Here is a 13,181-nt window from a genome sequence, read left to right as displayed (position 1 = left end):
CATCATAAAATGTTAATGTACACGTCCCAACAGAAAATTTATTTAACACTGATTTTAACTGCTATTTTAAAAAGTTTTATTAAAAACAGCAGCTATGAAACAATGGACATTTACTTAGATCTATCACACAGATGTAGCCAGTGCAATATAAACATAAATATACATAGACGGTGTACGTTTTTAAAAGATATAGAGAGTGAATCGTAATGGATGGAAGCAGTTACCAACTGAATTTTAGTTAACGTTGTATAATGTTATATATATGCGGAGCATTCGGTCGGTAACGATTTACTTTCAACGTTCATTACGATTTACCCTAATATAGTGATATTTGTGTTACATGTGTCAAGTATAGTAACTAAAAAGACATTAATGCGCTTATCTCGAGAGAAATTATCTTTACGCTTTAATTTCGTTATACTTAATTTAAATTGTACAATTAATTGTTTCTTTATATACAAGACGCTAAATATAACCTTACTACATATCATTTGCGTGAAAGATAATTTTCTCTTGGCGCAGACGATAAAAGTTGCGGTTTATTATACATATATTAAATGTACAAAAAGCTATAAAACAGAAAAACATGCATAAGCGTTAATGTATACATCATGCATAGAGCGCTAATGCAGCAGTCCTTTGTCTGCATTCGGGAAAGCAGTGTCTGACTGCCAGTTGACGTTCGATTTAATTATCACATGGGACCGATAAATTTTCGATTAATGGACTGCCCTTATGGTATCGATCGCATTTTCATATTTATGAACGTATGCCAGTAAGCCATTTCGTGAAATGACTGATTCGGGAAACAGTGTCTAGAAACTCCAGAATTGGTTGCTTTCAATTTTTATCTGGACGCGGTAATAGAACCTCACACCCTGGAGGCTTTTAGAGAATATCGGTGAACAATAAACACAAAATGACACCACATTAACGAAATTCCCGACAATAGAAATGTTTACCTGGGAGCACGCTACAATTAGACGTACTCTGCTCGGTATTTGAGTGTAAGCACACAGGCCGATGATTCACAACGTCGCATAAGATATTTTTTGGACATGGATTGCTAGTGTTACACGGATTCTGACAAAGACCATCGATGCAAGTTTCACATTCTGTACAATCGGTATGTACCATGCAAAACATATCTGTTTTATTCCGTATAATTTCTGGCGTCGTATAAAATTCTGTGATTAAAAATTGCTCTGTGGTAGAATATTCTTCCGTAAAGTATACAGTTGTATTATATTGTATCGCTTGCGTAGATGTAATAAAGTGTTCGGATGTCTCGTATCCTGTAGAAGAGATCCGTTCTGTAGATTCTTCAATTGAAATGTCTTTCGAAGTAGTATATTGTTCTGTAAATTCTTGTGACGTACTAAGCTGTTCCGTACTTGAATTCTGTTCCATAAATTTTTCAGTAGTTGTAATATAATCTGTTAGACTTTTTTTTGTAGTAAAATAAGATACGTATTCGGTGGAAGATTGATCTGTTGTAGAAATATCAGTATTTTTATGAGAATCGTTTACATCGATAATATTTGTCGTTGATATAAAAAACGGAGTCGTATCTTTTATATATGGTTCAGTTGTATCGATTAAATCAGTTTCAGCGGTGTTCCATTCTTGCGTGAATTCTTTAGAAGTGTCACGTTCGATGTACGTTTCAGTCGTTTCTTTTAATGGATTTACTATTAATTCCGTTATAGTAGAATATTGTGCTGTAGTAAATGGTGATGTACTTGTCACCGTGGAGATTTCTTCGTCATTTGCATTAGGAATTTCTGTAATAGGAACTATAGATATATTATCAGGAACTTCAACAATGCTACTTACTTCTGTTTTAATCGTCGTTGTTTCGGTATTTTTATTAGAAGTTGTGATATCGGTGTTATCAGTATAAACGAATGTAACTAGAGACGTGGAAGTGACATTTTGAGGAACAATTATTTCAGTTGAACCATTTTCTCCGTAATCAAATTCGAATTCAGTTTTTGTTGTCTCAATCGTAGTAGAATATGATATATTTTCTGTAATAATTTCTTCTGAATTATATGTGCTATTTTCGATTTTGAAAGTGGTAGTACGTGCCGTCGATGCAGATACGGTCGTATTTTCCAGAGACTCGGTAGCAATTTCAGTCGAAACAGTCGTCGTATCTGATTCATTTGTTGTTTCAATAGTAATATTTTCTGTAATGTCTGTTGAAGCAACTGTGCTTTCTTCTTTACATGTAACAGTTAATATTTCCGTAGTAAAAATGGGCGCGAATGGCGAAGTGCTAGCATCAGTTAAAGTTTGTAATGTAGTATGTATCGTTTCGAAAGTATTATCTAAATCTGTGTAATTCAACGTTGTCGCACCAATAGGTGAACAACTTTCGTCGCTAGAATTACAACAAATAGGCCTGTGTGCTTTAACTCGACATTGAACTGCTAGTTGACATTTATTGATGCAAGGATCAACGCAGGCACTTTCGACGCATGCTTCTGCATCACTGCAATCATCATCGGTCTCGCAAATTGGCTTGGGCATGGGATGAAGAACTGCTGCGAATATAATATAACGTAAACATAATATCTGACAAAACGGCAAACTGCTAATCGAGGAGCGAGTTTAATTAGACTAAGCTACAGATAAGTTTATAGTTTATTTCAATTACTACAAATTAAGAGTTAGCATGCTTGCATATAATAAGTAAGCTGATTGTAAGAAATATTATTAAGTCTTTACAGAGACAGATGTAACGGAAGAATCCTTCAGAGGAAATAGAGCAGGAATCTAGGGCAAGGAAAACTTGTATCTGTAATTTGAAACCTGAAATGTGCGTCCAGACAACAGAATAAAGAAATCTGTGCATAAATGTAAAACTAAAAGTGTTATTGCAAAAATAAAAAAAAATTAAATTAAAATTAAAATAGCAAAGAATAATAAAATAAGTTTTAGATATATTCTGCTGTCTGTACGATCGGAAACCTGAAAAGTAGCAATTGTATGTCTCGTGTAAGGCGAGGTAATGTAAAGATGTAAAGATGTGATAACGACTATGAGAAATGACAAGACTCAGATCGTGTTCTGAGAAATTGTGTTTACCTTTCATGCATCCGTATTTAGTATCTGGCACAAAGCCGGGGGGACAGAACTTGCAGATAGGTTTGTGCTCCTCCACGTAACAGGGGGCATCGGCCGGACAGGTAGAGTTTCTGCATGGGTCCACGCAGCGATAGTTGCGGCACGCCAAGTCTGGAGAGCAGCCACTGTCTCGCAGGCAAATGGAGAGGGAGGGATTGCAGTTTTTGATGCAAATGCACACGGGACGGTGGTCCAGGACATCGCAGGTTTTATCAGCCGGACACGGTCTTTTGTTTCGCACGTTACAGGGATTTTGACATTTTCCATTGACACACGCGGCGTTCGAAGGGCAATCAAAGTCTCTCGAGCAGGTAAGTGTGTCGGGAGCGCAAGTTAATTCTCCAATTTCGTTGACTACGAAGCCATATTTACAAACGCACATGGGCTTGTGATTTCGCACCTGACATCTCTTGTTGACCTCGCAGGTGTAACGATAACTCAAACACGGGTCGCGACACTCGCCTGTCTGCGAGTGGCAGGAGAGACTCTCCGGACAGTCGTAGTCGGAGGAACAACCAATGCTCGGCGTAGGTTTAGGATTGAGCGTGTCGCATTTAGAATCTGGATGGCAGGCCGTATGAGGCATGCCGATATAACACTGCGGGCACGAGCAACGCGGCTTATGCAGAACCACTCGGCACAGGGCATTGATTCCACAGGCACCGCGTAGCGCGCACGGATCCAGACATTGTAGATTTATGCAGGCTTTTTCATTGGGACACTCTAAGTCGCTGGTGCATTCGCGCTCTATTGTCACGATAGTGGTGTTCAAGTCGGTGTAGAGTCGGTGGGTCGTGGGTGGTGGGACAGGAAAAAAAAAAGAAAAAAGCATTTATAAGAACTGTGAAAAGAAACTTTCTCACAAATAACATAAACCACATGCTTTGTATTTATGATGAAAGTAGGGTAGGCTTTGTGAAGAGGTATAGAGTAATGACTTTACACTTTTTCAAAACATCAGATATCTTCTCAGAGAAATTACAACGGCAAGCAGCGATATTTACAACACAAGCCCCCACAGATTTCAGAATAAGAGGAAATAACGACCCGTGAATATCAGCAAATATCAAGCATGGGTATATGAGAATGTCCCTTTCGCAGTTCCCAATCTGTATTAATCCTAAAATAAAAATATATGGTGTCGACTGTAAATGTGTACCTCCTTATATTCAAGTGGCACTATAATGGCAAATATGGTAGTGTCTTTTTGTTTAGTCGATTGATTATATCCTCAAGACAGATTGGATACTGAAATAAACATTCTACATATGAAGTTATGTGTGAGATATGTGTGAAACGTGTTCTTTCGTCTCAAAATTATGTACAGTATGTTCTATATATTGTATAATATGTACAGGTAATGTTGTACTCTTTGCTTATGAGTAAAATATGTATATATATATCCAATGTCGTCGCGACATACTGCTCCAATCACATCTGTCTCTCGATGTTAACGTTTTCACTCGATTAATACATCTATGTATTACTCAAGTCCTACTAGACGATACATGGTTATTCTACGGACCATGTTCCTGTGATTGTCAGTATTGCTCGCTAGTCACAAATGCTGTACATTTAATTAATCAACCTGCTCGGTTAAAAAGTTAGTAGGCTGTATTTTCCTACCTGTTGTACACTCGATATCTGGCGAACCGCTTGTACCTGGTGGACACCGACAAACAAATATAGCTCCATCCCTAATACACTCTGCATTCTTTCCACATCCGTTCGTTCGACAGTCTCCTAAACCTTTATCTGAGCTACCTGTATTAATAAATCATTAATGACAATACGTATTAATTAAAACAATAAATTAATAGAAATTATTACTTTTTTGCCACGATATGCTTTAACATATTTATACTTTAATATTCTATTCTTATTAATATATAACTTAGATTTAATAAAAAAAAAAGTAATACGTACATGCGTGCATCGGATCGCCCGAAGGATTATTCGGTGGGCAATAACACTGTGGCTGATTCTTATAAATTCGACAAGCTGCATTAATACCACAACGAGTGTCTTTACAAAGATCGCCATCGCAAAGACACACCTGGTGCGGATCGCCATGGCATCCCGGATCGCATGTGCATTCAAAACCATTCAGAGTTTCTCGACATTTAGCATTAATACCGCAAGGTCTTCGTAGACATTCGTCACCTCCTAAGAGCGATTAAAAAACGCAGAAAATGCAACAAATTAAGAAATTATTACTTGATTTACAAATATAATTTCTACAAAATTATGATAAATTTACCTTTCTTGCAATTAATCTTTGGATTGCCAAAATGTCCAGGAGGGCAAGAGCACTGTGCCTTTCTATTAATTACACGACACTGTGCATTGAAGCCACAAACGCCATGTTGCAAGCATGGATTTGTGCAAACTCCATATTCACTGCAACGTTTGTTCAGTTCGCAATCGTCGTCGTGATGGCACTCCAGCTGATAACACTCCTGACTTGGCTCACCTTGATAGCCCTCGGGACATAAACAAACTGCACGATGGCTCGAAACGCGACAAAGTGCATTTATTCCGCATGGCGATCCATGAGCGGAACATGGATTTTCGCACTGACCATTTGTGCAAGACAATGATGACGGACAGTCGGAATGCGTGCGACAGCCAACAAGACACAAACCTCCATCACATACGTAGCCCTGTATTTAATAAAATGTAATTTAAAAATAAAAATTTTACAATTTCAACATTAATTAAAGAAAAAAAAAATATATATATTCTTTAAAATTTTTTTTTAAGATTTTACCTTTGGACACGCATTGTTAATATCGCATTTAATACGACATTTGCCACTGTGACACACCTCGCCGCAAGAACAATCATTCTGATGATGACAATTAGTGGTGCAAAAACCGATTTCATCGCACTCGCACGAACCGTCGCAAGGAATCATAGTCTTTGCACAATTAATTAACGCGTTGCCGTAATAATTCGCAGGACAATTACATTGAGCTACGTGGTTGACTACACGACATCCAGCACATTCTCCGCACGCTTTACCACCTTCGCATGGACCTAAAAATCACAATGTAAATGCATTGTGTTATTTAATCTAAAAAGGCATAATCGAAATTTATAAATAAAATTATAATTACTTCTGCACTGATTGTTAATGCAAGATTCATCACTCGGGCATGTGTTATCACTGCGGCACCCGATGTCGCACATGCGATTGTGGCATATTTGATTTGCAACGCAGTGATCATCGCTGTTACATATTATTTTACAAATACCGGCGTCACACCGTTCGTCACTCAAACAATTTGCATCGCTAAAAAAACGTAATTATTTATTATCAAAATCATAATAATTTTATAAAATTTATTTAAAATTATATTTTCGTATTAAATTAAAAATCTTAAAAAATCTTATTAATTAAATTAAAAAATCTTATTAAAAAATTAAAAATATATATTCTCACCTTCTGCATGTGGAATAACACGATTTGCTATAACACGTTTGTCCCGGCAAACATTCAAGTTCAGATGAGCAAGGAAGGAATGTCTGCTTGCATCCAATACGAGCATCTCCTATCAAAGGTGATGGACATGTACATATTTTTTGATGATTTACAGTTGTACATTTGGCGTTTACACCGCAGCCGCCAGCTAACAAACATGGATCTGCAATTAAATATAATAATCAAAATTAAAAATAGAAAACAGTATGTTCATCAAGAAAAAATAAATTACAAGCTAAAGTTATTTGACATGCAGTGACAAAATTAACTAATATTAATTAAAATATTACTTACCTGAACACTGATTGTTTATACATGCGTAACTATCATGACATTCAATGTCCGCCCGACAACCGGAAACGCATACTAGTCCCTCGCAGATCTCACCGCTTCTACAATCTTCATCTCGCCTACAAAGTGATTTGCAAATGCCAGAGCTATCGCATCTTTCGTTGCTCAAACAATTTGCGCTTGAGGAACAAACGGGTGTGCAGCCACCAGCGATGCAGGCTGTTCCGACGGCGCAATCTCGATTGGCTTGACAGATTGGACCCGGTGTTCTTAAACATGCTACCTTGGCTGTTGGATTTGGTATAAAACCAATAGGGCAGGAACATGTAGCACGTTGATTGAAAACGGTGCACTTAGCGTTTGGTCCGCACGGTGTAGCCTCGCATGGATTCACGCACTTGTTCCCTAAGCAAGCCTCATTAGCGTTGCAATCCTCATCGGCACGACAACCGAACGAACACATGTTATTCAAACAGATATGACCCAGGAAGCAGTCGTTATCCAACCGGCAAGTCAATAAACAATTGCCACGAATGCACTTCTCATTTAACGCGCATTCATTGTCTACAGTACAAATTGGCAAGCAAACATTTTCGCGACAAGTATTGCCTTCATTGCAGTCTCCACTTCCGAAACAAGATACTGGCACTGTTAATAATATATATTTTGTTAAATTTGCAAAGATATTGATCAAATTATTTTTAAATGTTACAGAATCGTTTCTATATACTTACATCTTACACATTCTACCTCAGAGTTGCCGGTGAAGCCTGGCGGACAGCTACACTGTTTAATGTGACTTCTTACTTTACATTCGGCGTTTATACCGCATGTTCCTCTTACGTCGCATGGATTTAAGCATTGTCCATTTAAACAAACGTCAGACAAATTACATTCCTCGTCTGATTGACAAGATGCTAAAATAATACATGAAAACGTTGATTAAAATATTCTTTGTTAATAAAAAAAAATTTAAGACTTTAAATTAATAATAATAAAAAATCAAGAGTCTTAATAATTATTTACTTACGTCGACAAATGCCTTCGTAACAATAAGTATTGATTAAGCAATCGATTTGTGACGAACAAGCTACAGGTCTCGGACGACATCCGACACTTAAATTATTAGGATCACCTTCGTAATCGGGACGACACTGACAACTCGCAGCATGGTTGTTCGCAATACAATCTGCGTTTGGACCACACCGAATACGTGCGCAAGTATCTGAAATAAGAAAATTAGATATAAATATATATTATCAAAAAATAAAAAACATTAAAAAATTAATCGGTAAACTTAATACACATACCGAAACATTTCGGTACGTTGTTAATGTTCACGCATTTTGCAGTTAGCGGGCAGTCTCCGTCTTGTAGACATTCTACCGGCGGTTGACAGCCGCTGTTATAAGGATCTCCAACTGTGCCGGATTGACAATGGCATTTAAAATGCCCTCGTGTGTTTTCGCACAATGCGCCAGGCGCGCAGGGTGCATTTGCACAGAAATCTATTAGCTTACAAGCATGCGTAGGATCTCCAGTATATCCAGGTTGACAGGTACAAATCTATACCACAAAATATCTAATTGTAAATATCGCCGTCAGAAAAAATCTTTAATTTAAAGTGTGACTTATAGTGTGCCTATATACATATATAATACAAATATATTATAAAATTTTTTTTTCATAATTAATTCGACAAAATAATTACTTGAAGATGGTTTTCTGCCGTACAAATAGCGTTCACACCACAAGGATTGTGTGCAAGACAAGCGATTCTACATCTGTGATAATCGCAGATCTTTTCCTGTGTGCAGTCATCGTTGACTTCACATTCTATAGATTGACAGCCAATTTTATCGTCTTTGGCATTTCCGAAGAAGCCATGTTTACATGAACATGTCGCGGCATGATTATCAGCCTTACATTCGGCATTTCGGCCGCAGAGTATTAAATCGCAAGCTCTACGACATTCCGCCTTGATTGAGAAATATGAAAACAAAAATAAATGTTATATTTGTCGTTTTGATAGAAATGATAAAAAGATATTATTATTCGTCTAAAAAAAAATTTAGTAGTTAATAAAAATTAAATTTACCTGTCCAATATTATTTTTGACGCATTTTTCGTCATGTGAGCAATCGTTGTCCGATATACAGCGTAATTCTTGAACACATATACTATTATGACAGTATTGATATTCCGGACAACTAGAATTACTTCTACAGGTAGGCTGACAAAGACCGTTGATACAGAGTTGGTCTCCGATGCAATCTCTTGTACTTCCACAAAGCGCTGCAAGTTACAATAATTGAATATAAAGAAAAATTATAGATTTGTAATTTATAAATTAATTTTACTTCCGTTGTTTGATTAAGTTAAATATTTTACCTGTGCATATTCCTCCGTTACACACTGAACCGGTTGCACACTGTGAATCGCTCTTACAATATTGAAGTGGAGTGCATCCAAGATTCGGATCTCCTGTGCCGCCAGGCTGACAAGTGCAGACTGCGCTGTGATTAAGCGATGAACAGTCAGCACCATGTCCACAAACGTTCGAGAGAGAACAAGGATCGACGCATTTATGATCAAAGCACGCATCTGACGGACTGCAGTCGCTGTGGTAGTTGCACTCCAAATGAATACATTCCGTCTAAAACAAATTAAAAATAGATATCAAATAATACAAAATAATTAATTAATTATTTAATTATATTTTAATTAAACATAATATATATAATTAATATATTTTATATATAATTAATAAAATATATAATTAAATATAAAATAAATATAAAAAATATATATTTAATTAAATATACTAATAAAATTAAATATTTAAATAATTATAATATTGCCGATCGATAACTTTAAAAAAATCAAATTAAAATGTAACACTTACTGTTGGATTTCCTGTAGTTTGTCCGGGACATCTACAGATTGGAGCATGATCTCGTGCAAGACATTCCGCATTTCTACCGCAAATTCCCGGTGTATCACATGGATTAGTACATCTGTTATCGATGCAAGTAGCTGAATTTGGACAATCTGAATCTGTAAAGCAATCGCCAGGCTGTTTGCAACCAGTTTTAAACGGATCCCCTACTAAACCATGCGGACAAACACAGGCGAACGATCCTTCTGCATTTTGGCATCTAGACATAAAAAAAAAAATAAGTTTATACATTTTTTTTAACTTTTATAATCAACTATTAATTTCACTTACACAGCCGAGGGATGACAAGGATTTTGTAAACACTCATTAACATCAGAGCAGATGTCGCCAACGAGAACAAATCCAGGATAGCATTTGCACACACTAACATGATCGATGGCTACACAATTACCGTAACCACAATTTACTTGATTGCAAGGACCTGAAAAAATAATTTTAACATATTATTATACAAAGCGCAACATAGTACTCGCGATATTAATAAAATTGTGTCATAACTTACTACTGCATTTATTGATCTCTTGATTGCAATATTTATCCGTTGGGCAATCACTGTTAGAAAGACATTCTACTTTAAAGCATCCTGAAGCATCGCCGATGTAACCAGGTTGACATTGGCAACCGGCTGCGTGATCCAGAACGGTACAAATAGTATTTAAACCACAGTCGATTAGAGAACATGGATCGGAACAGTTATGTTGTACGCAAGCTTGTGTATCAAAGCAGTCTCTATGCGTGGTGCATTGATGTGGCAGTACGCAACCTGATCCTGTAGGATTGCCCGCGGTACCTTGAGGACACGTGCAACGGTAAGATCCGTGGAGATTAATACATTCAGCGCTCGGATGACATGGTTGATCTTCACACTCGTTAATATCTACACAATGTTCAGGACCAGCAATAAATCCGTGACTGCATCTGCACTTGTTGTTAATGCAAACTTCGTCGCGTTTGCAGCCAACGTCCGAGGTGCAACCCGCTTCGCACACACCGTCGATACACAATTCGCCGGGCAAACAATTACTATCGCCGTAACATATTTTTACGCAAATGCCATTTTTGCAGCGTTCGCCTTGCGCGCAATTATTCTGTTCTGAGCACTGACATTGACATAATCCTGAGACGCATACATGTTGATTGGGACAATTTTGCGATGTTTGACATATATTTGGCACTCGAACGCAGCCTTGCTCCGGAGTAGGATTGCCATGAAAACCGAGAGGACATGTGCATGCAACTGCGTGATTTGTACAACTACAGATTGCATTTGGTCCACAAACATCTTTTCTACTGCAAGGATCTTGACACTTGTTGTTAATACATGATTCGCTGGTCGGACAATTTTTATTACTGCGGCAGCCAAGAATACACCCTCCATTAACACACGCTTGATCCTCTAAACATTGAGAATGCGTAATGCATGCTATCATACATTTGCTATTAATACATTTTTCTCCATCCGAACAGTCAGCTAATGAACGACACACAGCTCTACATTGACCATCGAGACAATGCCCTCCGACGCTGTCCTCACAATCGGCATCTGCCGTACAATAATTAGTACCTCTAACGCAACCGTGTTCTGGACCTCTCAAAGTCGGTACGAATCTGTGGATACATCTGCAGCTTGGTTGACCGTTCACTATGTCGCAAAGTGTGTTGGGACCACATGCATTTTCGCACGGATTAACGCAACGATGTTCATGGCAGACGGAATGCACCGGGCAATCTTTAGGTCCAGAACAGTATCCTTCTGGTTGACAGCCGTTTACGTAAGGATCGCCTACGTAATTTGGTGGACATTGGCATACTGGATTGTTCGTTGGACCGACGATGCAAAGTGCTGTTGGATGACAAGAATCCAAATGGCACGTCTCCACGGCGACACATTCGACATCGGGCACTGGGTTTGCCCGGAATCCAGGTGGACACTGACAAATCGCTTTGTGATCGTCAGCAATACAAACTGCATTCACGCCACACGCGTTTTCGTCACAGGCATCGTAGCAGGAATGCGTAAGTCGGTTGCAAAGCTGAGCAGGTGGACAATCAATATTATAAACACACGGTACTGCACGGCATCCAGATGTCAAGTCATTTGCATCGCCGGCGTATTGCCCCGGCGGACATTCACAATTTGCTACGTGATTATTAACGACGCAAAGTGCATTGGGGCCGCATGTGATGAAATCGCAGACTAATTGGCAGGCAAGCGGCCCATCTGGAGTGCTGCGACATGTTTGATCTTCTGCACATTCGCTATCTGTCGAGCAACGATTTTCGCGTGGACTGTGGCAACCCCGACGATCATTTGGATTACCGGTGTAACCTGGCAGACAGTCACAACGGCCGTGATGATTTTCTGCCACGCAGCGGGAATTTGCGGTACAGGTAAAACCGTCGCAAAGAGACATACATTTCAATACACCGAGCGCATCTGGTTTGCAACCTTCGCTCGAGCGGCAATCGTCATCGCTTATGCAGTCAGGCACTGACGGCTTCTCGCAGGACGACAATACTGGATTCCATTCATAGCCATCCTGACATTTGCAAGTGGCGTGACCAGGAACAATGTCGGGTTCGCATTTTTGATATGCACCGCATACCACTTTACTGCAGGGATTTATGCAATCATGCACTCCGCCATCCAGGACAATGCATAACGAACCTGGCGGACAATCTGAATCGTGTGCACATCCAGGTATCACGGACTTCGACGGCTGACAACCCTCGACTAGATTGCTCGGATTACCTTGGTAACCATCGATGCACAAGCAAGAAGATATGTGATTCTGTGTAATGCAGAGTGCATTAGGTCCACATTGCAATTTACTGCACGCGTCTACACATTTGCGAACGCCTTTGCCGATCTGGAAACAGATCTCTTGCGGCTGGCATTCAAGATCATTCGAACAGTGACCGTGTAAGTGGCAACCTTTGTGCAAATCGTTGGGATTGCCGCTGTATCCAGGCGGGCATATGCACACTCCATTTTGACAGACGGATCTCGGGCCGCATTTTACGTCGCTACACTGATTTATGCATTTGTGATTGACGCAAGTATAATCGAAGGGACATGGTATATTGTTGCTGCAAACGCAGGTCGAAGGATCGGCGCATGGTCCTACTTGTACTTGCTGACATCCAACAAACGGATTGCCGAAGAAACCATCCTTGCAACGACAATCATAGCTTCCAAGAGTATTAATGCACACTGCATTGGTACCACATGCATTTACGTTGCACTCGTTAATATCTAAAGAAAAATATAAATATACAATAAAGTATATTCTTGTAACGTAATTTTTATTTAAT

General features: G+C 38.8%; 2 protein-coding genes across 8 annotated transcripts in view; both read right to left on the bottom strand.

Annotated features, from left to right (window-relative positions):
* The window catches only part of Dpy (fibrillin-like protein dumpy), an 85,756-nt gene that overhangs the window by 44,426 nt on the left and 28,149 nt on the right, over positions 1-13,181 (bottom strand). For 6 of the 7 annotated variants that reach the window (XM_070669407.1, XM_070669408.1, XM_070669412.1 and 3 more), the window contains exons 21-37: positions 10,369-13,122; positions 10,137-10,287; positions 9,813-10,065; positions 9,299-9,563; positions 9,006-9,202; positions 8,619-8,885; positions 8,218-8,473; positions 7,938-8,132; positions 7,642-7,824; positions 6,911-7,555; positions 6,578-6,779; positions 6,252-6,427; positions 5,903-6,171; positions 5,393-5,795; positions 5,059-5,298; positions 4,759-4,896; positions 3,094-3,879 (exon numbers count right to left, since the gene is read on the bottom strand). In XM_070669407.1, coding sequence (XP_070525508.1) covers positions 3,094-3,879; positions 4,759-4,896; positions 5,059-5,298; positions 5,393-5,795; positions 5,903-6,171; positions 6,252-6,427; positions 6,578-6,779; positions 6,911-7,555; positions 7,642-7,824; positions 7,938-8,132; positions 8,218-8,473; positions 8,619-8,885; positions 9,006-9,202; positions 9,299-9,563; positions 9,813-10,065; positions 10,137-10,287; positions 10,369-13,122 — 7,380 coding nt within the window. The remainder of the gene's footprint in view (positions 1-3,093; positions 3,880-4,758; positions 4,897-5,058; positions 5,299-5,392; positions 5,796-5,902; positions 6,172-6,251; positions 6,428-6,577; positions 6,780-6,910; positions 7,556-7,641; positions 7,825-7,937; positions 8,133-8,217; positions 8,474-8,618; positions 8,886-9,005; positions 9,203-9,298; positions 9,564-9,812; positions 10,066-10,136; positions 10,288-10,368; positions 13,123-13,181) is intronic. The other variant, XM_070669411.1, reaches the window with a different exon arrangement.
* LOC139110007 (mucin-22-like) lies at positions 931-2,535 on the bottom strand. Its single transcript, XM_070669497.1, has one exon. It carries the CDS (start codon positions 2,533-2,535, stop codon positions 931-933), a length of 1,605 nt encoding a protein of 534 aa, XP_070525598.1.

Source organism: Cardiocondyla obscurior, linkage group LG19 (assembly GCF_019399895.1).
Source record: "Cardiocondyla obscurior isolate alpha-2009 linkage group LG19, Cobs3.1, whole genome shotgun sequence".
Lineage (NCBI taxonomy): Eukaryota > Metazoa > Arthropoda > Insecta > Hymenoptera > Formicidae > Cardiocondyla > Cardiocondyla obscurior.
The sequence above is the reverse complement of the archived record's forward strand: the minus strand, read 5'-3'. Positions and strand labels throughout refer to the sequence as shown.